Source organism: Phalacrocorax carbo, chromosome 1, assembly GCF_963921805.1.
Source record: "Phalacrocorax carbo chromosome 1, bPhaCar2.1, whole genome shotgun sequence".
Classification (NCBI taxonomy): domain Eukaryota; kingdom Metazoa; phylum Chordata; class Aves; order Suliformes; family Phalacrocoracidae; genus Phalacrocorax; species Phalacrocorax carbo.
This window is the reverse complement of record NC_087513.1, coordinates 6,993,623-7,019,262: the sequence shown is the minus strand read 5'-3', so window position 1 is coordinate 7,019,262 and position 25,640 is coordinate 6,993,623. Positions and strand designations below refer to the sequence as shown.

The 25,640-nt window shown below is 39.6% G+C and overlaps 1 protein-coding gene across 7 annotated transcripts in view; it reads right to left on the bottom strand.

The window, feature by feature from the left end:
- Positions 1–1,334: 1,334 nt before the first annotated feature.
- CELF2 (CUGBP Elav-like family member 2) overlaps positions 1,335–25,640 on the bottom strand; it is a 373,584-nt gene continuing 349,278 nt past the window's right edge. For 4 of the 7 annotated variants that reach the window (XM_064442812.1, XM_064442795.1, XM_064442822.1 and 1 more), the window contains 5 exons: positions 21,280–21,411; positions 15,438–15,617; positions 12,438–12,581; positions 6,870–7,041; positions 1,335–5,587 (listed from right to left, as the gene is read on the bottom strand). In XM_064442812.1, the coding sequence (XP_064298882.1) occupies positions 6,914–7,041; positions 12,438–12,581; positions 15,438–15,617; positions 21,280–21,411 (584 nt within the window). In that variant the 3' untranslated portion in view covers positions 1,335–5,587; positions 6,870–6,913. The remainder of the gene's footprint in view (positions 5,588–6,869; positions 7,042–12,437; positions 12,582–15,437; positions 15,618–21,279; positions 21,412–25,640) is intronic. The other 3 variants (XM_064442804.1, XM_064442831.1, XM_064442849.1) reach the window with 2 other exon arrangements.

The window sequence follows — 25,640 nt, the reverse complement described above, 5'->3', positions numbered from 1 at the left end:
AGGGAGGAGCGTCATTTGGGTCTCATAAGAGCACTTTTAAGTGGTCTTCAATTCCTGAGCATCACAGAAAGTGGGACAAAGGAAAGGGACGGGGGCGTATGGCTTGAATTCCAGAGAGCACTCGCCAGTGCTTCTCTCTCCTCCTTGGGTTTGGTTTGGTTTAGTTTGGTTTGGTTTGGTTTGGTTTGGTGTTTTTTTCCCCCCCCTCTCCAAATTGTAAGGTTTGTATCTGTGATCAAACAGAGGAGAGAAGAGAGCCTTTTTGTAAACCAGAACAACATAGATTTTTCTTTTGCAGCTTTTATTTCATCATGGTAGACACCGGTTGGGGGAGAGCAGAGAGATTCTTGTGAGGAGGAAAAAATGATAGGAAATGAAAGAATTAAAAAAGCTAAAAACTAACCGTAAAAAAAAAAAAAGAGAAAAAAAGTGCTATGGTATTTCTTTTGTCCCTTTTGAGATTTGTGTAATACTGTTAGCCAACGCTGAGAACGATCTGCTTTGTAAGCCCACAGGAAAATTATCACCCATTTGAACAACGGGAAATTTTTTCCATGAATTATCTTTTTTGTTTGTTGGTTTGTTTTTAAGTTCCACTGGCTTTAATAGAAAGTCTTCCTGTGCTCACTTGGATTTTATTTTATTTTTTAAATTATTACACGTATAACTGCACATAACAAGCTCAGTCACCTGGTAGGCTTCTGCAGGCTCTCACGGCCCTAGTTAAGACGTGATTAGTTTCTAAGGAGAGTTTGACTAACACCATATGCCATCAGATCACTGTGCAGTTTGGAAGAAATCCCAAGGCTATATCCTCCTTTTCTTGAATGTTTCATATGCTTCTGCGAAGTAGCGGCAGAGTATTATTATTATTTTTTAACGACTAGGAAGGATTGATCTCCATAATCGGCATTTCCCAGACTGACTGAAATGTCACAGCAAAAAACCCCAGCCTTTTGAGGCGGCTTCTGTGTGTTTGTGTGCAGAAGCTTTCGCAGTTAGAAGGCTAACAAAAGCTACCTTCAATATGACTTTGCAGGAAACTCATTTAAAATGCTTCCTGCTCAGACAGATTATCCAGGTGATAAGGCATGACTAGGGGGAGGAAGAGAGAAAAAAAATAAAAATCAAAGAAACCGTAACATGTCTAAAATGTACAAATCCTCTTTTGCCCCCCAATCAGATATTCACTTAGGTGGAATCGACTGTATCTTTTGTACACAACCAACAAATAGAGAAAAAAAAAAACAGGCACGTGAAACAGTGAGGTGTGTAGATGTATTACCAACACAGAATGACCACCAACAATACAACACACAAAGTAGAGAGACAAGTATTAGGAAAATGGTTTAATATTGGAGACAGAAGCAAAAAACTGCATCACACAATAACATACGTTACAAAAATAAGTCTGACTGTTTCAACTACACGGTTATGTTCACAATGAGGACAGAAGAATCAGAAAAAACTCTGATCTAAACAGCAAAAAAGCAAACCCCTAACGTTTTAACTAATACATTTATCCACGCAAAGTGACCGAGTACTCCTAATTCTAATTACCTTATTGTGTAACTGCACGATACAGAATAAAAAGTGAAACTTACCGCTTTTGTTAAGACAAAATTCTAAACACTAGATATAAGCAAAGGGAAAAAAAGAAATCAAGCCAAAGTTTTGTATTCTCTAAACAAAACCAACTCTCTTCCTACCATCCAGAAATCAAACTTGAAAATCAGTCATGATCGAGGGGGCCCACGAGAGTAAGCCACAAAAATTTCCATTTGTTTTTTAATCTCCAGTATAAAAAGTTCCACTGGTACAAAATGCATAAGTACAATCAAGTTGTAGAAATAGGAAAGCCTGCTTTTTTTTCTTTTTTTTTTTTTTTTTGTTCTTTTTTTTTTTTGGCTCAAATTCCATCAAACAACAAAATCCAAATGCATCAATAAAACAGAAACAATACTCAAATGGTCTTACAGTTTCCACTAGATTGCATTAACTTTGGCTTTTCTCAGACAATACTTAAAAACTAGTTTGTAATTCTAAACAAAATGATAGTATTATTAATCTACAAACAACAATTCTCACAGCACAAAAAAAACACAAATACATAGGTTTCTTTTTTTTTTTTTTTTGTATGACATTATCCAAAAAGGTAATGAAACTACAGGATATTTTTTTCCTTTTGTTAATTAGCACTTAAGATAATAAAAACAGAAACAGTAAAATGATTCCAGAGTAGCACAAGCCAAGGAACTGTAACCCCTATGGTGAAAGAAAGATGAACTTGTTACTCCTTTGAGGACTGCCATTTCATTGCAATTAGCTAATTTGTTTGAAAAAGCAACTAGTCTAGTCTTTTGATTAGAATTTTGTAAAGCAATTTCCTTTGTTTTTCTTCCTCTCTTATTAGGCCCTTGCACCCTTGCAGCTTTCTCTTTGAAAGAGAACTGGTAGATAATTTGTTTGGGTTTTTAGCTTTGTACTCGATTTTTATTTATTTGTTTTTTTTTTTTTTTTAAATTTTATTTCATGATGGACACTTTTCTCAGCAATGACCCATCTCAGTTGCCTGGAAGTACAGAAACATTCCCCTTCTCCAGCTGCTAAGCCTATGTCCCGTGTAGTGTAATTTGGGGCAGCCGATACCGAGTTACGCTGCCTGGGGACCAAAGGCATCACCGCTCTGACTGGACCGGTAAACCCGCGGGACACACTAGGGCGTCTAAAAAAGCTTTGGAAATTTATACGGTGGGTACAATGAGAAAAATTAGTGAAACAGTCTAAACAATCCAAATGACGATCTCATATTATATATATATGTACATATATATAATATAACGTACGTGAGATGATATTTGAATACGCAAAATTGCTGCAAGTAGTACAAAATAGCCCTCAAAGGGTGTAGGAAGGCCCCAGCAGTAGTAAAAACGTGAGAAAAGTATAGGTAATTTATTTATAAGTGCATGTGCTATAAGAAGGAAACTTTTTTGCATCACTAGAGGCTAGTCCTTTCCATCCCAGGGCTCTACATAAAGAAGCATTTAAGTTGGGGATGAGAGACAAGAGTGCACCAGCTGATGTTGTTCATTTAGGGCTTAATTTTTAATTTGAGGTGGCTTCGAATATAATCGGATAGAAATAGGAAGTGGAAGAAAGTATGGCACTTGATCATCAGTAGCAGGTACTGCTGCTCACACGCATTGGATTGGCAATGAATTCTCTACGCCGGTAGCAACAAACCAAATTTCGTTGTTGGAAACTACTTGTGCGGTAGAAATGCAACCTAATCAGACTTACAAGGCAGTGAAAAGGGCTACCAGCGTCTCTTTTCTGGTTCCTTACACAGAGCTTCCTCCAGCAAACACCCACATCAGTCACAAATATATTCCCATGGGCTACTTGTACGAGTAAAGTTACTCCTCTCGATACGAGTGTCTGCAGGAGTAAGCCAATATATTGCCGTTACAGATAATGGCAGATAACACCAAACATTACAGTGTATGTAAACTTTATCCATAAAAAGTAGTTTAACTGCAGTGCACACTGAATTTTCACCCAGGAAGATCTAGTGCATCTGATTTAAGCAAAAGTTCATTTATTTAAATTACAAAAATATTATTTTTTTTTTTTTCTCCTCAAGGTTTTCAAATGGTGGATCTGCCACTCCTGTCTGGGAGTGGCTCACACAATAGATAATTAAAGAATTGTTTTCTTTTTCTTTTCTTTTATTAATACTGAATAGCATATTCCAGCAGCATATTAAAAGCTCTTTAAGAAAAGACAAAATCCCCAAAATCTAAAAAGGAAAACCACAAGTTAATTACCGTTTTAAATAATTTTAGTTATAGATACAGAAGAAATTTAGACAGCAGTAAAATATTTTTTGTCCTTCAGATCTGCCCTGTGCATTGTTCTGATTTCAACCATGTATTAAATAAACCACAAAAAACTAAGTATATATATATTTATAGATATAGATATATATATAAAAATAAACAGCAAAATGGTGAATGTATAAAAGGTATTAACACTCAAGACAGCTCTGGGTGGAAAGGGTTAAAAGTTCAAAACTTTCTCACCTTAGAGGTTTCCATACAATATGAAGAAAATACATAGTGAGGTTTGCTTTCACAGCATTGATGTGTGCAGAGTGGTTAAAAAAGTGAAACATGGGCACTTATACAATGTTTTACAAAAAACATCAAAGAGAAATAACAAACAATAACAATTTCAGGCAACAAGACCACAGGATAGCAAGTTAACAAACTTTTTAACCTCTTTTTTCTTTAAATATTAGGGATTTATACAAAACACATAATAAAATACCCATGTTATCAAATTACTTCACACAAGAAACACACTGAAGCTCTAGGAAGAAAGTACCTTTGGAATTTGGCACTATAGTTTCACTGATTTTTTTTTTTTCTTTAAAAGAAAAACCGATCACATTTTGCTGAACACAAACACATCTAAATTGTTCACAATAAAAAAATGACATCAATGCGTCACAAGCCAACACAAACTTATTCTGGAATATTTTTTCATTTTTCACATGAAATTCATATTTTTTTAAGCAAACAACTTTTTTTGGTTTTTTTTTTTTTGAACCTTGTTTTTGTTCTTGTTGTTCAAGTAAACCAATTTTAAACTCGTCTTTTATAAACATAGAACACTTAAGACCATAAGACTCATGATGAAACCACAACTTAATTCACAGAAGCACCAACGTAACACATTTTACAGTAACCTTTCTTCTGTACATTGAAACAGTATAAAATATAGGTAATTTCATGTGCATTAAACCATGGATTGTCTAACTGTGAGTCAGTTCAGCAAAAGGTGACACAAGTAGGTAGCATTTGCCCTAAAACAGGGTAAATATTTTCTTATACTAATCTACAAAAAGTGGTTCTATATATATACTTTAATGAGAAAGTGAGCCACCTAAAATGGCCTTATCAAAAAACTTTACACTGCCTGAAAAATGTAAAAACTATTACAGACCTCTAGAGACTTAAAATCAGACAGTTTTATTTCTCAAACTGTTTTGGAAGTAGTCTGTTAGAAACCAACATTCTGTGCCTCTGGACACATATTGCTATTGTCACCAGTGACCAGGCAGAATGCCAATCCCTGTATAATACTTTCAAGTCTGTTTTTTTTTTTTATTTTTTTTTTTACGAAATGAAAAAAAAAAAAACCAAACCAAAACCAAAACCAAAAAACCCAAACCAAAAAACCCAAAGGAAAAAAGAAAATAACAAAAAAAAAAAAAAGGAAAGAAAGAAAAAACATTTTGCCACAGGTTGTTTTTAAATCCTATCATTAATTTATCTAATAATAAATTTCAGTCTTGCATGAATGCAGCAATGTTTTTTCACATTGACTTCCCAGAATTCATAGCTAGATGAGGTCACATGCAAATTTCAAAGGTCAAACTAGATCAAAGGTCAGTAGGAGAACCAAATATGATGTGAGGTCAGAAAGACATCAGAAACAATGACTGGACGATGAAACTTTTTTTTTTGAGACGCCACAGGGACATGCTAGGCAAACGATGGGCTAACGGGCATGGAGATGTCTAGGGAAAAAACAAGGAAGAGGAAAAAAAGTTACATAGAGTCTATGCAGCACAAACAAAATCACTTTTATGGGTGCAGGAGAAAACTAATGCAAATCTTCTACCAGTAGAGTCTATGAGCCGTTCACATAATTTGCATTAACTTACAATACTTGTCAACAAGAGCACAATGGAACCCCAAAAGGATCCATCTGAAAGGAGTCAGAGAGAATGGATTCCTCTTTGGGGAGAAAAGAGAGGAAAGAACCAGTTTCTACAAATGTAACAGAAAGGTACGGGGAGGGGGGAAAAGGTCAGACAACTGAACTTCAAACTAGGTAATGGAAACTACGAACAAAATAACCAGACAAATACAAACAAGAGGATAAAAGCATGAACTGTAAAGGGGGTAGGGTTCAACAGTGAAAAAGCGCCCATTCTTGGCACAATTACTCTAGAGACTACTTCAAAGGATCTAGCTAGCATAGAGAGCTGCTCTTTAGGTATCCAATAAGTTAACAATAGGCAATAAATAACTTCCATTATTTCTGAGGCAGTAAAAATTTTGTATAAAAATAGAAATGCTTTTTACAAATAAAATTTACAGGCCTGTGGCTTTCTTTTTTTATTATTATTAAATTTATCTCTCAAGAAACATCAAGTATTGTCACTCATTTTATTTTTTTATTTTAAACCCTGTAGCTTTAGAAACAGATCTCTAAATCTTTTTTACATTAATCCTTTCCAAAAAAACAAGAACTTAAAAAAAAAGTGAAATATAAAGACGACCAGTGTAAAATCAGACTAATATAGAACAATACGTTGATTCGAACCAAAAAAAAAATCAAATCTTCTCAAAAAACAAGTTGATGTAGTGGAAAGACTTGTTTCAATTTTTGTTGCAAAATAAGTGCTTCAACTGGCATGAGGCCATTTCGTTTAACCTATAAACTGCTGGTGCCACCCTGGTAAAATATGATCCATCCATAGAAAACAACTTTTATTGTGTGCTAATGGCACCAGGGTTCACAGAGTTAAATTGCACATTTTTTTTTTGTGTGTGTGTGTGTTGCTTTGAATTTCAAGACGTTTATTTTTTTGTTTTAAAGGAGATAAATTATGCTGCAAAACAAAATACAGTAACACAACTCAGTAATTACTTGGCAAGGAAATGGGAGCCAAGTGTAATAAGGACAAGTGGGGAAATGGAAGTGGTAACTGTAAAAATAACTGTCTCTTGTGAAGGTTGGCTCTGTTCTTTCTTAACCCCCCTGCAGAGGACAGGTTTGCTCATGGGACTTACCCTAAGAAAGCTAAAATAAGAGCAGTAAGCATCTGGGGTTAAGATCAGTAAGGTTTGCTGTCATTTTTGGAGCGTTTCAGCTGAACCTTCAAGCGTTTCATGCCAATCTGAAAGCCGTTCATAGCCTGGATAGCAGCTTGTGCAGAGACTGGATTGTCATAGCTAACAAAACCTACGAGACACAGAACGGAGGCGGGAGAGAAAGTGAACTATAGGTTAGAACAAATGTCAGACGGCGTTCTGTTAGGATTTTATTATTACTATTTATTTGACACATTCACTTCACTTTCAATTAGTTCTTTGATGACACTTTGTATCCCATTTCCTCTCCCGTTTCCTTTGCCTTCCCCTTTACCTTCATCATATTTCTTTGCTAGCTGGGATGCAGTTGGCCAGTTTTGGTGCAATGCAGTTTCCAATCTGTTATTTATCTACCTGCCTTAACAGACTGAAGATATTTATTACTGTGACACTTTTCTGTGTAATATCTACACACCTCCCAGGCTATTAGGAACTACTATTAGGCCAGTCTGCAGATGTGAAGCTGAAACAGAAAGCCTGGTTACAGAAGCAAACCCCAAACTTAGATGGCTACATGCATTTGCACACCTGAATGTGGGTTCACGCGCCCCGGCCCTGCGTGCTGTGAAACACTCATCTCCTTGGGCTTAGCCTAGGACAGTTGCTATATTAATATTTTGTCTTTTTGCAGCTCCTTCCAGTTCAGGATCTCAAGGTACATTAAATGTTAATTAAATCAGCCCCTTGGTTCCCAAAGGGGTATGCAAGCATCAAAATTAAGCAGAATCGTAAACGCAGTGGCAGGGCTTGATGAGAACCCCAGATCTTCTGCTCCTCAGTTGCGAGCACTAACTAGGGGGATAATGCTTGCTCGGGTAATTCAGAATGGCTGGCCTGGCTCAGCTTTCTTTTCCCCAGGAGACAAAAAATGCTCTGTTCATAATGGACTCAAATCTCCCTGATTCTGGAAGCTCAAAATTCATTTTCATATCTGGGCCTCCCACTTGTAATTGCAAAGCTCGCCTAACTGCTGCTCTGCCTCAGCTCTGGCTAATTACTACTGTACTCAGCCTGCTATTATGCATCTGCTTTGAAATGCTCGCTCTTCTTTCCACTTGAATTTGCCTTAGCACATATCCCTTCACTCTGTTAAAGCATGGATCCCACACACTTTGCTTTCAGTCCTAACACACAGGCTTCTCAGTGCCTCTCTTCTACCAGCTTTCTTAGTGCCTGTGTACTTTTCTGATTCATAACTTATTTTCACCATCATTTTAACCTGTTCTTTTATAGCTCTTGCTTACCTTGAACTGCTGCCCTCTTCCATCTTCAGTGTCAGAATGATACACTTTTCCCATTGTAAAGAAAAAAACCCTCTTATCAAGTCATCTGGCCCTTGTCTAGCTGCTCTCTTTCCCTATGGCTTCACCTTAAATCAGCTTCATCAAACTATTTAACTTAAGAGTCTTCTCTGACAACTCCGGCTAAATTCTGTTCCTTCCACTCAAAAACACCTCCCACTTAAACCTCTGCAGACCTTCTCCTGGCCAAAGCCAATATGCTCTATTCATGTCGTTCTGTGGATGATTATTTGTTACCTCCTTAAGGGATAGTAAATGTTCCTCCATACCTTCCTTGCTTTTAGTAACTCTTGTCACTTCCTCACTTTCTCCACCAGATCACATCCTCCTAATATTACTGCCGTATACCGAGGAGCTTCACCACTCTCTTCCTTTCTTCCTTTCCCCTATTTTGTTCTAGGAGATCTTATCTGTTCACATAACTCCAATCACTGTCTTAGCACGGCACTCCTGTGTCTACTTCCATCAGCTCACAGATCTCAGCCTTGATCTCCAGGATTGCCTCAGGGATGGAGTTGGAAGGCAGCTGTAGCACCTTCCAGGCAGGTGTCCCACAACTGAGATGTAGCTACTCTTACCTACCTTGCCAATTCAGCATTTTCCTCTACAGCTCTCCTGACCTTCACTTTCTTCTCTTAAGTGCATTCAGAACAGTCCTCTGCTATGAGCTTCTCATCACCTTAGTTCCTTTTCTCCTTAGCTAGTTTTAGCCACCTGCAAATTAAGCAACTGATCTAAACTAGTCACTTCGACGGCATCTATGAACGGTGAATGAAGAGAAGCAAGCGCACCCAGAGGTGGCTTTTCCACCCACCATTCATGTCACCAGTTTAAGCACCTCCAGTGATGACAGAGGAACAATTAGCGCAGGCTACGCTTTCCTGCCAGGGGGGTGAGGCGAGTCCCCTCACTCTACGTCTCTTTATTAGCTTCCTTGACTTGGCCACAAATTCAAACACGCAACCTCTGTGCTGCATCGGTGGCATCAGCCTTTACCGTTCAGTTGTTGCTCTGTTTCACGACTCGTCTCTTTACGCAGAATGCTATATCTGCATTAGCCTGGTACACTTTCGTCTTCCCCCATATTGAGAACTTTCATTTACAAAGCTTACAGAGGGATCTGGCATTCTCTCCCTTTATTTATCTTTTGCTGATTGCACCCATTCATCGTTTTTTGTCTGAATTTTAAACCGCAGGTTACGTGAGGATGGGGTGATGTTTCTTATCAATTTTCAAAGACTGTCATGACGATTCTGATTTTTGTTTTAAACCTCTAGGTACCTCTATAATCAGGATAAATATTTTTAATCATTTGAGTAGCAATTTTGCTATAAGGCAGACTGCATTTATGCACTGATGGCCTTGGGTGCCCCCTCCCCTGCCTTACTTTTACATCTCTCACTTCTGTTACTCTAAGGTTTATGAAAGGCAAGAGATAAGCTTAAAGAGTGGAACCCTTTGCCTGCTGAATCAGCTAGAGCTCATGAGAGCTCATGGAAGAGCACTTCCAGGTGTAAACAGACTGTCCTGTCATCCTCATCCCCATTTAATCTTTTGATCATTCACCTGAGGTGGAGAAGAAAGCAAATAATGCCAAAGTCCATTTTCTGGAAAGAAAAGAATTTTTCATTTTGAGAAGCAGTGTTACATGGAAGTTCATCACTGTACATTGCTACCCTGCGACTCACTCAGAATGCACCTTCCCTTCCCAGCTCTGCCAGCGGTCAGCCTTGGACAATCTTTTCACCTTTCTGGTGTTCAGCCTGTCCTCATCTGTACTTTGACTTCCTCCTCCTTTGGACAGGAGATTGGAAAGTCCAGAGTAGAAAGCACCAAGCATGTGCAAAACATCATAATCATTATTATTATTATTGAAAAAAAGACCAAAACAAACCAACCAAAAAAACCAAACCCAACCTGTGCCAAGAGCAATGACCATTAATGATACGGGAGAGAAATGGGCTTTTTGGATGCACTATTGTCCTAGTTTTTAGGTGGGAGGACAGAGAAAAGATAAAGCTTTTTAAAGGACAAATACAGGACCGAAACAACAAATAGATGATTCTTGCCAATAAAGCTGAGGAGGTACATACAGAGTATGCTAGTATGTTAAACTAGCAGGATTAATTCTGGCTTTGCCTGCGATTAGCAGCATCACCAAGGAGTCACCTACTGAATCAGAAAACCTCAACTTCCTCTGCCACTGCAGTACTTTCTGTTTTTAAAGCAGAAATCTTTCACTGGAGGAAGAATGAGAAATTGAAATGTTAGTGGAAGCTGACTAATGCCAAAAAGGCAGAGGACTTCTCCATCCTTGGGTGTTGACGCCTCCATTTTCCCTCAAATGAGATAACTTTGGTGCATCACTTTAAGTTAGGTAATTGTGTCCCATAAATCCAGACAAATGTGTAAACAGGAAATCAAAGAGTAAAAGGAAACCCACAAAAAGCAAGTGTGGGAAGTGAGCTGATGAATTGAGCTGCCTGCCCAAACTAATCTACATTCTTTCAGCAGTCACCACAATTGCTGCATTTCTATTAACGTAGCTTGATTTGACATTTCATCAAGATTCCTGGAGACCTCAACAATGATTTTGTCACCCCAACATACTAACTGAACTGGCTCCAGATCATTAGGGTGTCCATTTCAATTCCACTTTTCAAATTTGCTACAGCCTCAGGGACTCTTTTAACCCATTGCAGAAACATGCTGGACTATATTAGTCTAGATGTGAACAATTTTTTGTAAACCTTAAAGAGGCAAATGCTTCAAAAATGAACTGAAAGACTATGGAAAAATGCAGAAAGAGTGTCACACCCTTTTCTGAACTGAATTAACCTTCCAAGCGTACTAAGGGCTCATCTTCAGGTGAAAAAACACTCAGATTGCGGCAAGGCTTGAATTCCAGTGCAGCAGGTATTTCTGAGTAACTTGATGAATTCTCCTCATATGTGGGTACTTTCTGTTTCGATAAATTCAAACCCTTTCAAGATGGGTTAAAGCTCAATAGCTGTGGAGCCCTTGAACGGCCCTGGTGGAGACAAATCCTTAGACAGACACATTTTAATAAAACCTAGATTTAAAAAAATAAGTAATGACGTGCAAGCTAAGAAACATGTATTATGGTTAACGGGGGCACTTCAAATGGGGACACTTCAGAATTAAGGGATGGTGCTGGGCAAAGAGCAACACTGTCGGTACAAAGAATTTTGGAAACTAGGGGGTTCTCTGGACTGGCTAATCTTTTGTCATACGTACGGTTGCATTCCGTTACTCTGGGAAAGAATTGTCACTTTTATGGAAGCTCCAATATTTTAGGTCAAACCTTACAAAACTTATCTTTAAGAGATTCTTTCTTCCTCCTAGACCTTCCACATGTCTTGTGTAAGACCACAATTATTAGACCAATGCTCTAACAGATTGCCACTGGCTTACATTCTGTACTGCACTCCATCAAAGCACTGAACCGGTGCATCTACGCTATTTGAAAGACATCAGCCCACTTAATCAACCCTAGAACTTCTTTTATACCGACATATCATCTTCTCCTCTGTTGTGATCTAGTTTTCTGGCAGCTCAAAGTGTTCTCTGGGAAACTTGACACTGATCTTGTGAGGCTCCCTTCATCCCTCCCCTAAGGTAAGGGAAGACGCTACCTTCCGTAACACACTGGAGCCCGCCCGCAACAGCTGGAGCTGCATATCTAGACATCAACTGCCTGTAAAGCGTTCTGAACGACATGTACACACCATTCAATCACTAATTGCAAAATCTTGTACTTAATTCAGAAGAAAGAAATTCCTGTAATGTAGAAGTAATGGGTTAAACACAGAGCATTTTTAAGTGGCTTGGCTATACAATAGAGAATAATTAGGTATCCATAATAAGGCAGTTTAATAGTATACTAAATGACATTCCCCCACATAGGGTGTAATTAGTTTCCATGTACTTGACACATTCATGCGAGATGTCAGACTGGAAGATTATTATTGTTTTTTTGTATCCACTTTTTAGTCAGAACTAGTTTGTCTGTGCATCTTCCCACTCATTTCAGGATTAACAGTCCATTATTTTTGAACGAGATTCCAGTATGACATTTCTCACACTGCTGTTAATTTTCCTTCCTGGCCCCTTTTCAGTACAGTGCATGTGGTTTTTACTATTCGATTTATTAAATTTGACATACCAAAGCACTTGCTCAGATTGGTCTGTTTGTCAATGAAGACTTTAGCAGAGATAACATTTCCAAAAGGCATGAACATCTGCAGAATGTCCTGGTCTCCAAACTCCTGGGGGAGGTGGTAAATAAAGAGGTTTGCCCCTTCCGGACCTTTAGGAAAACAAAACAAAAAAGAGTATGAAAACAGCTACTACAAGTGCTATATTTAATCTATTTTTCCATAATACTTACTGAAGGTGATGGTCAGAAAGCATTTTACTTTCCAACTTTGAAGGAACGAAAGCAAGTGGATCATCAAAGGAACAGAGCTGAAATGCAGCTCTTTAGAGCATCCTATCTTGAAAAGTGTTTGCTTGGTAACTCTACTACTGTAGTTAAACTGCAGCCTTTTCTTCAATTTATATGAGTGTCTTTCAGTATAATTAAGGTTAGGAAAACACATACACAACGTATTACTCTCTCACAGTACCCCAGGAACTGCACAAGGAATCCTCTGCTGCCTCAAACACCTGCATGGGTTTGTCAGTTTAATTCTAGTTGCGGGAACCTACGGAAATGCAATGAGCTGAGCTCAGATCTGGGTATCACAGACGTAAACTCAAAGGGCAGGAAGCTGGTGGAGATGGGAATAAAAAGGATAAGACAAAGGAAACCTTGTGACTTGGAAATCAGGGAAGTCAGAGAGAGAAAGATACTCAGAATTAAATTTGTACTGACTCATTTCAAAATGACAGCTTTTTTTTTTTTAAAAAAAAAATACAAATTCCCCATCGAAAGCTGTCTCCTGGAAGAAACTTTGTAAAGTAAGTCTTTTAAAAAAGTTCAAAATAAAGTAGTTGGGTTGAAATAAAAGTGGCTTTAGACAAAGTTGAGTTTGCAAAGAAAGGTACAAACTCCAAGATGTTCTGAATATTTTTCTTACAGCTAAAATTTGAGATACTGTTGGTTTAAAAACTGTAGTGGTTTAAGCACTGGTTTAAGCACTGTAGTGCTGTTGGTTTAAACACTCATCCTAGCACAAATAGGTTATTTTTTTCCCCTAGCTCAATTTCTCCTTTACAATAACATACTGGAAATGAGCAATGAATGCCTGGAAGAACATGATGTATGATGGAGCCAGGCATGCGGCCCTCCCATGCAGACAGCAGGAGCGTAAGTGGTACACAAAGGGAACAAACATTTCTGGTAGAAACACATCTAAAGTAACCTGTTTAAGTATTCCCTTGCTTAATGGAACCTAAGTGTGTCTCAGATGTGATGTCCTTGGTTTTCTGGAGAGGAAGAGGAATGCACGCATCAGATTTATAAGTACCTTCCGCAACAGAGACACGAAGCCTCACCTCTCCCATACAGAAGAACCAGGCTGGCTGCTCTCTCTCAGCCTGAAGGAAAAAGTTGCAATGTTTGCCCACAAGGAGGGGATAAATGGATTAGAAAAAAAATGTTTTTTTAAAATAAGAACATTTCTTTGGGGTGAAAAAATAACAGAGGAAAAAAATTGGCCACCTGGAACTTACTTCTTCTTCCTGCAAGCAGACTAGCCTATCCAGATAATAATATTTTTTAAAATAGTAAGAAAAAACTTATTAAACAATAGTTTAGAGCATATACATGAGGCAGTTCACTGTGCTTCGACATTTCATATTTATATTGCATTTTCCTCTGCCACTTGTTTATCCTCAGCCGCTCCAGACTCTCCACCAAGCCATCAGAAATCGTGTTAAGAGACAAAACGTAGTTGTCAGGATTCAGTGATGGAATTTACTCACTTTACCTTAACTCTTTACTAACAGAAACAAGACATATAACAAAAAAGACTGTATTTTAAAAGGGACACTGCCAATTCTTAATAATGGAAAGTAAGCCTACACTTGATGTGAATGTTCATAAACAGAAAAAAATTTAAACAGAAAAATATCAAACTGTCCCCCACTATGTATCTTACAACGACACCAAATAAACAATTTCTTTCTGGTGTCAAATAGTCTGTTGTCACTGACCAAAGTCAGTGAGATGAAAGATAAATGCAGAGAACTTGAAAAAATGAGGGAAAATAGTTAATTAAAAAAAAAATCCTTTAATTTTAAATAATCCAAGCTGGTAGCATAAACGAAGTAAAGAAGTCAGAGAAAATACATATTTCAACTCGTGTACCTATACAATAGTCAGCTGGGGGAATGCCGAATTTGTCTTCCTAGGAAACACTTCCTGTAACAGTACAAGACACTATTTTAAAAGAGGATAAAAAAAATTCTCTTGAGGATATTATACCAGGTTTATTTCCAAAGCTTAGCCCTGGCAAGAACCTCGGTGACAACAAAGATACAGTCTTAGAAAGCACACAATATTTTCTTGTCCTTCTAGAAAGAGCTGGAAATTGGGATTAGAGAAAGCAACGAAAACAGAAACAAACCCCCCAAATGCCTGGGAAGTGTGCAGGGGAACGGAAGAGGGGAAAAGGGTAACCTCATTTTCCTAAACATCTTGTAATTAGTATTCATTTATTCTTAGCAGTAACTTCCTGAGGTTTATTTGCTGTTGGCGCAGGGAGAGGGGGCAATCATTCACTTAGTTGCTTCCCCGCAAGACCCACAATTAAGCAAAGAACCACTCAAAGCAAAAACGGATCTTGTCATTAACTCAGAACCTTAAACCTAATCAAATTAACACCACTACCACAGAAAATGGAAACCAGAAAAGAGAATGGCACCCATAAAAGGATGAATTTTTGCTACCGGTGCCTTTTTATGCAGTAGTTGCTAAATGCTTTTCTATAAGAAAGGATGGTCAGTAAAGTATAACTTGAAGGACAGATGGCTAAAACCTGAATTACATTAGAGGTTAAAGAAAGTAACAACACTAAACAGGAGAAAAAAAAAATCAAAGATGAGGCTACTCGATGTCCTTCGTTAAGCCTCTGCGAAGAAACGAACCCACGACACGGCTTTCCTTTGGCCGCGCAGTTCGCTGGGCGTGGGGCTTGCTCCGCCGGCAGCGGGCCCTTACCTTCCTTCTGGCTGCCCGCAGCGCTTTGCTGCTGCAACAAGCTCTGGCTGTACAACGTGGGCAGCGCGGCGGCAGCGTACTGCTGGATTCCTGAGTAGGCCTGGGTGAGCGCGTCCATCGTGCCGGCCGTACCGTTCGTCAAGCCTGTTGCGCCGAGTCCTCCGTTCAGGGCCGCCATACCTGAGAGCATTTGAGCAACTTTACAAAAAACCCAACAATAGAGAAAAGAAATTGCACTTGTTCATTAGTGCTTTCCGAAAGTCGTTGGTATTATATGACACTGACAACGACGGCAGTGCATGCAGCTTGGCACTCCACCAAATGCGACCGAAAACAAAGAAACACGACTTTGGCGTCAGGATCACTTCAGCACAAGGGTTGCACAGTCAAACGGACTCACATGCAGCCTGCTACTGGCAAGTACTACAGCTCCGTGCTCCTCAGAGCCTCTCTGACCACCCCCCTCGACACCCATGCTGCTGCTGAGGGCGTCTGAAGCTGGGAAAGGAAAGTGGGACCTATCTGACCTGCATCCTTGCAAGCTGGACGCTGGGAAAAAGCAGTCGGTGAGGAAACCCACTCTTTCTGACCAGGGTCTTTAGCAACTGGCCACGACCACACCACATCAGAAGTGTTTTGTTTATACTGAGTTAGCAAAGAACTCTGATTAACAGCATTTTGAAATAACCCTCTGCACAATTACAGGCTTTGTCCCTTAGGTTTGTGGTGGGAACATGGACTGTGATGCTCTGCGCTTCCAGCCTCCTCTGGTTACTCGTTATTCCAGAAGAGATGAACAGTCGCACATCTAGAGTGACTAAAAGTGCTTCATCCAGACTGGGCATCTTTCATGAAGAAACCAAAGCATTTGGTCCTAGTAAGGTCCTTCTTCTCACTGGAAGCAGAGTTGCTTATTTTTTTTCTTTAAAGTAGTTCTACATCCTGTTAAATAACAGATTAATTTAAGTGGGACGACTGCCAAAGAGGAAATTTCAGACTGGATTGCTAGCTGTGCAGAAAATGGCATCCCTCATCCGTGCAAACAGTGTGGTCTGCAAAAGTTTTGCTACTCTGACTCAAGGGTGGACAAAATCCAGGGCTGCAGCGTCTCTCCATTGCTTCTGTTCCTCCTCATGGCTCCTAAATGAGCCACATCAAAGTCAACGGTGTTAGCACTTTTGTTTTTTTTGTTCCCCAGAAAGTCCAGAAGAAGTGAATTTTCTGTTAGAGCTACAGCCTCTTTGGCAGTCGAAGGGGTAGCAGAGTTCAGACCCCTGCTCAGCACCCACACCTCCAACTTGTGCCAACCGGAGCAGTAAGTGCTCGTCAGGACGGAGAGTTAGGCCGTGTTTTCTGCACAACTAGCTATCCCGTGCTCCCCAGTTTTCAGGTGAACAGCTCACAAGCAACTTAACAGGGCTGAATCAGGCCCCTCAGTACATACAGTATACAGCAAATCAGCCACCAGAAAACCGGGGCACCCAGAACCACCAGCAACCATTTCTTAGACATTGACTGTGCAGCATTTCAGTTGGTAAAACAATGGGCAAAGAAGTGACCGGAGGAGCCATATTAAGACCCAAAAGCTAGGAACATTGAAGAGGAAGAGAGGGCTTAATTTCAGAGCAATAATCAGGGGTTATATGTAAATTGGAGAAAAGTGAGGAAATTAAGCAGAGGAGACTTTATAGTGAATTAACAATGAAATGTATTAGACTGGGAAAAAATCTTCAAGGAAAGTGGCATAAACCTTATCACATGAGTAATTTAGAGATAGAAAGAATACTGCAGAGAATTATCCTGCATTGACAGCGGAGGATAAAGATGCTGACCTACTAGTTTTCTTCCATCTCTTATGTAGATTTGAAAAGTGTATTCCTATGAGTCTCTGATAATCAGGACAATTGCTCAAGTGGCACCTTTCTGGCTCCACCAGAGTCTGTGCCAATTAAGAGAATTGTACTGCATAAATTATACCTTTTGATATTACTATAATTTGTGTGACTAAACACTTGACAGAGATGTGATATTCTTAGCCTTTCCTTAATAAAATGTCTTGCACTTTGAAGATTTCTCTTTCCCCTCCACCCTACTTCAGAGCATCGCTGTATCCTGATAGGAGGTACTGGCTGCCACTACTTTGAACAAAAACCTCTGTCACAGCACAAGAGAGCCGGATGTTTGTTGTATAACGGTTCCAGTTATAAAACAAAAACTTGCAAACCAACTTAGCTTGTGAAGTATTTTATATCTAAAAGACGGGACATTTGGAAAATGAAGATCCAAAATATTACTGCTGCTACTACTACTACCACCACCACTACTATTACTACCGCCAGTTTGATCCCGAGCCTGACCTTAAACCGCTCTGATGTTTTTGCGCTTAGGTTTGTGTTATTGCTTGCATGGGTGTACACACAGCACTGGTTAAAGCAAAGGCTCCTGATAAAGCAGCTTGTATCTCTCCTTTTATTATAGTGTTGAAATAACTTGATAATAGAGGAAGCATTAGGATAACATGTTATCTTTTGTGAGTCATCAGCCTATCAGATAAACATGCTTTGTGTTGCAGTGGGCAGCATCCTCCCCCTTCTTTCACCTAGAATCAATAGCCCTTTCCCACCAAATGATTTCAGATTAGCAAACAGCCAGACAGCCCCGGCTCACCGCACTGCTTCTGGGAAGGCCACTGCTACTGCTACCGCAGCACACGTGTCTAATACGCTTCCCTCCTGAGCAAAACAGATCGGCAGAAAGCTCTCAACTTTTTTTTCTATTCTCCCTTTTTACATTTTTATGAAATCTGCAAGGTCCAGCTGCAGGTACACATCTCTGCCATCTCTTTATTATCTCTACCAATGCACCTCAGTCTGATATTGAACTCTGGTCCCTTCCTCACTTCTGTGAAATAACCTTTTGGAGTCTCTCATCTACAGCCTTCTACTTTTTTGAGTTAGTCTACATAATACAGAAGTGACAATGCTTGGCAATCCGAAGGTCTCTTAAAGTGCTTCCCAAGCACCTTCACATCTGTCACAAATAGTTTTATCTCCATTTTACAGATGTAAATATGGGGGCAGAAAGGCTAAGCGACTGCCCTGGGTTCACACACAGATATTGTGTCACAGCCGTCCAGTATCCTGAATTCATGGTGTTCTTTCTAAATTGCAAAGAAGCTCTTCCTCTCTCTTTATTAATTTTTCCTCATTATTCATACTTCTTTTTGTTGGTTACATTATTTAAATTTACATGCCCAAAGGAGACAGTCTGATGTTTTGTCATTTAAGGTTTTAGTTGCTTCAAGCACAACTGAGGGGAGACTGGGTGAATCCCCAAATGTACAACAGTTGCCAAACCCTTGGAGACAGTTAAACTTACCATACTCCACTTTCTTTAATTTTTAAGGCCTCCAGACACCTTTCTACAAGGCTTCTCTCTACAATGAGAGCCCTATCAGTCTCTGCAGCCCAGCTTCTTTTTCATGGACCCAGCCAGGATCCAGAAAACATAAAAGTCTCCTAGTGAGCTCAGCCTGGAAGACATTTCCTTTGTCATCCTCACATACCGAGCAGGACATGGCTTCAAGAGAAGAGTACCTCTTCCAACACCATTATGTAAATCAATGTCGAAGCCCAGTGCCACCTTCTGCTTAATTTTTGGGTTAAGCTCTGTTTGACTTGTGCTTTGAATCACTCTTGTTAATTCCCCAATTAGATGCATGTCACTCAATGCCAACTTTTCTGCACAATTACTTCAGGAACCTCCATGACCAAATGATGTTTGAATGTTTTTACTGGAGCGCTTATGACCATGACATAGTGAGGAACATCAAGATTCACTGAATGACAGGTTTCCTGAAGGCAAACTCCTAGGCAGGTGTGAGTGTGAATGACTGCATCAGACATGGTCACTAGGAAAAGCACTGGCTTATCACTAAAATAGACAGGGGACACTCTAATTTGAACAACGCTTCGCTGTCATTCGCTTCACAAGTACCTGAAATTGATAATCAGTGTTGTCCTTTTGAGAAAAGCAGCGCCACAACACTGTATAGTGTTGTGGGGAAGCAGTTTCCCCTCTTTAGATCTCTTTTACATATCTATATCCATAGCCAGACATATCCACATACATTTTATAAGTGCTATACACATACAGATATTCTAGGCACATACACTCTGTGTCCATAAAAACATCCATGATGAAGATTTGGGACTGAAGCCACTGTTGGGACAAGTCCATGGAAGTAATGGTGGCTTAAAGCAAGCTGAAATTTGGTACTAGGTTGTGAATACGTCATTAACACTTCAAATGACACATGGAGATAAGTTTGCACGCACATCACCTCAAAATACTTTCTGAGAAAACATAAACTCTTTGCATGTAGCCTAGCAAGAAGTGTTAAAAGGAGTGCAACAGAAGGGTTCCCACGCAAAGTCAAGAGCTCATAAGTGATTCATTCTTGCTTGTTCTTGATGAAGGGGACATTATCTTGGCGTACTCCAGCACGCCTGGGTTCTTAGTACTTGTGGGAGGGAAGGAGTGGGAAGCCATACTCCTCTCTTGACATTGTGATTCGTATAAACCAAGTAAAGCACAATGACTGTTTATCAGGAAAGGACATTGAATGATTTCTTACTTATGGCAGGGTAGCTCTCTTATTAAGAGAGCTCATGAGAGGAGATTAAGTTAGCTTTTCATGAATGGCATTTTTAGTGACTTGCTTTAATACTAATGTAATAATAAGAAAGGAAAGTAATATCTGCCATTTTGGGACCTAATACTTACTTTTCTTTAATTGTTCTTGAGTCATATTTACTATGAGGTTGTTTGTACGACATACGCATGTCCTTGCCAGAAGCAAGACCTATTTTACACAAGACCCCATGCAACCACTCAACATTGCTACATGGACATCCATTAGCCCCCTTCCTTCCCAACTCCCAACGATGACGACCAGAGATCACAGAACAAAAAGGTTGGGTAAGCAGCCAAGTAACAGTGACAAAAAGGACATCATGCAGAGCATCAGAGTGAGCAAGAGATACTGAGGAGGACATCCATTCCTGGGGGTACATTATGATGGGTCGTGGACTGGTGATGACCAAATCCTTGCATTGCAAAAGGAAATGCAAGGAGCAACAGCAGCTAAAAAAAACAGGGAGGGGGAAAATGCAGCTGGACAAATCTCTTCCATTGCAGGCAAAGGTGAAGTCATCATCGCAGAAACAATTAAAAAAAAAAAATCCTTCTTCTTTAGGAAAATCTTGACCAAGGCTAACAACAAGGAAGAATCTTCTAACAACTACCCGCATCTACTTAGCTGGAGATGCCAGGGTTTGTTTAAGATGTCATAGGATAGATGTGCATGCTCTGGTATTACAGGTGACTGACCGCATCATTCTCTTACACTTGCCAATTAAAAGCCAAAGACTTGCCTTCATTTTTAAAGTATATTGCTCTCAAGTCAATTTGATAATTCCTACAGACATTTTAAAAGAACTGCCTCGCGGCAAACACCTTTCTTATCACTACATTTCTGAGCGAAGTTTTGTACATTGGGGTGATATACCTGTCGTCAGACTCTCTAAATAAAAAAGGAGCCTCTCCTATAACCCAGATAACCCAAACCCCTGGCGACATTTTTTTACCTTCCATATGCCCTGCAAGAAAAGGACTCTTTGTGGAGGGACCCAAGGGACTTCACTTCGCAGAGCAAACTATGTGAAACTAAAAGACTCCAGAACTGCATATAGATTAAAAATAATCATATAACCATTACAATTGGTAGTTTTTGTGGCATGATTATTGGGGAAGGCTGTCCACCACAGCAATAAATACTCACTGTTTACGGTACCTGCTAGTGCATTAATATTATTCAGTCCAACAGTGGCTCCAGCCAATCCTTGGAGAGTACCCAGAGAAGTCAAAGAATTCATGGCCGCACCAGCTGTGGAATTAGCAGTTGATGCAGCCACTGAAAGGAAAAAAAAGCAAGGCAAAATTAGGTCATATTTTGCTTATTTTAGCTGATCACAAAACAGCTTACAATAATGCTGACCTCAACAACAGGGCTACTTGCAAGAAAAAGAAAAAAAGGAAATGAGAACAGTAGACCAACCTTGTTCAAGATATTACTAGTATGTTTGTTCATGCAAAGTGTTGATAAGCCTTGAACTGCAGAGTGGATCACAAAATTTAGCGTTGTGCTATTATTTGCAAACATAAAATAGAAACAATAAGTATGGGATCAGTCGCTTTCTCAGAAGCTTCCCAGGCTGATCAGCTAACCAGACTATTGAGATTTTGCCACATTTTAAACTCTATCATTGAAAAAAAAAATAGAATTACTCATTGCAATTTTGTCATACAGCAGCCTTCTGTTCTGGGCCCCAAGTGCTCTAAGAGAAATTTTAATTATTCTAAGTGAGACACTATGCCATTATGGCTCTGCTCAAGGACACTCTATGAACGTCATTTAAAGCCCTGAAGTTTATGAAAAGGAGAATGACCAGCCAAATACAAAATGTGACTACTATCCATTTTGTTGCAGGCTTTCAGCCTGGCCTTTGTACATAACTAGTCATGTATATGCACCCCATAAAAGATACTATATGCATCCCCAAAAGCTCTGCCAGAGGGGAAGCTGAGGCTCAAGTGGAGAAAAGGTCTTTGCTGCTACAATACCAAGGGAACAGTGAAGGCTGATGAGATGAATCCATCTAAACTACATGCTTAGGAAAAGAGACTCACTCTCTTGTCATAGGAATGTAAGAAAGCACCTTAGAAAGAGCTATCATTTAGGATAGGTCGGATGAATTAGAAATACGTCTCTCTCATAGAAGGGCCTTGAATAACCAGTGTAGATAAAACACTTAACTTACAGGTAGGTAAAGCTGTACCAGATGAATCACAGTCATAAAAGCTGTGGAAGCAATTAGGTTTTTAGCTTGTCTCCTGAGCCCTACTTTAGTGCATCAGTCATAAAGGCTTTCATGTCCTTTAAAAAGTTGCATTATCTTCTGAAAAGTGAATGTTTAAAGTCAGAGTTTTGTTGATGAGTTACCAGAGGCACATCCTGTCTACACCATGCTTTTTTGCTCCTATTCATTACTTAGCTGTGAAATGGTTAAAATCACTTTTATCTTAATGCTCTTTTGAGCTGTCAAACACATCAGATGACTAAGTGAACCCTCAAGAAAGTGAAGTCTTTACAGTTGGCAGGATCCAGTAAGGAATGTAGGAGGCAACTTTTTCACTCTGTGGGTAAACCTCAAAGCTCTGACCTACAAATAACCCACCCTTACAACCTTAAGACCTACCAAAAACAAGCCTTCGCACTCATGGGGCCTCAAAGTATCAAAGACTCTCCTGGTGTGGATGAGGTGAGATTTCCAGACTCCTTGAGGCATTCCTGGTCCCCACTTCCCTAGCATCTGCAATGTTAACTTGAATAATTTTATATGTTCCAGATAGAAGCAGCTTTCATTGTTCAATCTCTCTCCACAAAGTAATAAGAAGCCAATAATGTCTTTGATTAAAAAAAGAAGTAATAAAAAACCCAAGTAAAACCCCACTTTTGTCAGATAATGTAGGCACCAACAGAGAAGAGAGAAAAAAATCAAATTGAATGAATGTCAGTGAATTCCCTGTGACCAACACTGTTCCGTGTTTCTGCTCATGTTCATTAGCGGATCATTTAAATGAAGTATATAAACCTCAAATCTGAAGGATCTGATTGGTTTTGACTGGGCTGAATTCCATCCATTTCTGTTTCAGAGGATTATTACCCTTTTCTCTTGAGGAAACACATATATTTAAGAAATGAGAGAAATGGGGGCTAGGAAACTGCCTGAAAATTACATTAAAGCTCTTGGGGGCAAATAACTCCTGTGAATGAGAGCCATACGCTTATGGATTGTCAACACATCTGTTGGAGAAGGCAGAAAAACCTGATTAAATCCTTCCCTCTTGTGCAGCCCACAGAGTACATTGTGGTGGCTCTTATCATAGCCTCACTGCTCAAACACATGCTTCAGGGATGGCCAGTATCTGGGGCCAACATCTCTTTTCTTCTTTTATTCATATCAAGTTTCTCGGTTCCATCAGACAAACACAGAGCAGGTGCCTCAGTGATTCTTCCATTTGAAGTTGCAATGCAGATTACCTAGTTTGCCGAAATAATGACTTGGCACATAATCAATGTAAAATACTAGTCGGAGCACTGAAGCACCTCAGAAATCAGCGTTTTGTTGTTGCGGCTATTTCTTCTGCTTAGCAGTGATCTGCCTCAACAGATCCACCGGGACAATGCTTTTTCCTCTTTGGCTTATTATTTCTTTGAGGAAAAAGAAACTGAACAAATTGTGTGGTTTCCGTTATCTTATTGAACAAGGGGTGAACAGGAATGAAGGGAGCTCCTTTTGTTAGGGCACTTGCAAAGGACAGATCCAGCACCTTGCTGGGTGAGGTTTCCTGAGGGACTCCGCACTAGTTATCTCCTTTTTGATTGAGACCTGCATGTATGAAATGAAGACGAAGACAGTGATGAGCTAAAATACTATCATAATGGGCCATAAAAGGTCCAAGATATTAAGAAAGGTGAAAATTTCTCACAAAATGCTGGATAAAACCAACAGATGAAGCAATGGAATTCCTTGTCCCAAAAAACTTAAAGGGAGATGAAACAAAAGTTAAAAGGTCCTACAAGACACATGTGGAGGCTTAAGCCAGCTGAAACTTTTTACCTCATGTGCTCCCAGATTATGTTGAAATCTCTCTAAAGACAAGGACTATGATTCTTCTGTCCTTTGCCCTTTTCTAGTTTCTTTCACCTAAAAAATTTTAATATATTGAACCAAACAGAAAAAAGAAAAATCACATGCCTTGTGGTAATGGTAGATGACTGCGCTACTTTGGGGAAACCTTTATAACTCTCTCATGTCAGCAAAACTCTTGGGCTCCACAACTGTTCAGAGTAATGGCAAAGGAAGTATAATTCACTGTCAGAATAGCGTTATTCTATATTTATGGCTTTTAGTTGTCCAGATGACAAAAACAGATTGGATACCTACTGAATTTATAAATTGGTTTTTTACCAGGTTCCCCTGCCACCAAATAAATTAAAACATTTCACAACTCCCTCCATCCTCCACACCAGAACATTGCTCCTCTGAATTGAGTCACTTCATCGCTCTGCTTAATAAACAGCAGGCATCTGTCTCCAGGTACTTAGACAGCTTGATGTACGGAGCCGGAGTGCCACCAGGAATTGCTCTCTTTGTGCTACCGGCTCACCAGCATTTGGTGCAACAGCCAGGAAAATCAAAACACGCAAAAAAATGTGCAAATGACTTGTTTTTCTGGTGTCAGTCTGTATGGCACACCCTCTATCCACAACATTTGGTCTATTATTTTTCCCTTTTGTGCTGGTTTTGGCTGGGATAGAGTTAATTTTCTTCAGAGTAGCTAGGATGGGGCTACCGGCTCAGGTTAAACCATGACATCTTTACACTGGGAATTTTATCCTAGCCTCCTTAAAACCTATATATGTCAGGGACTCAATAGCTTTCTGGGACAGCAGTGAGTTAGCTGATACTGATGCTAGGGGGAGAGATTCAGCAGGCCAGAGCTCCAGCTTGATGAATGCTAGCTGAATATACAATAGTTGGTGAAGAACAGAGCTGCTTTTTACCAGCCGCACTGATCATTCCCTCACAATGTCAAGCCCTGGATAAACATCAGAACATGATAGATAAGATTTTGTCTACTCAAAAGAACTTTTTCTTCTCTAACATCAGTCACTGGAATAAGTCGACAACTTCCTCAAAGAGGCTGTTGCTCAATCAGAGACTATTGGCTGGAGTTATGGGGTTGAATCCTTTGGCTGTTGTTGCCAGAGTTCAGACAAGATGTTCATCATATTCCCCACTGACCTTAAAAATCTATTAATACGTGAAAATAATATCACAGCATTGGATAAAGAGGTCAGTTTAGACTTGTAAGAGTAAAGAGTTGTCTTGTAACCTGTACAAAAATCTGCTCTGTTTCCTGTAGGTACACTGCAGGCTGGTCACCTGTAGCCTTCTCCATCCAGGCCACATACAGAGACTTTACAGAATACTTTAGCATCTGCAACCATGAAAGGTGAGAAGGTTAAAAGTGTTTATTTTACTATTAGAGACCTTACTGTTTCTTCTTCACTGA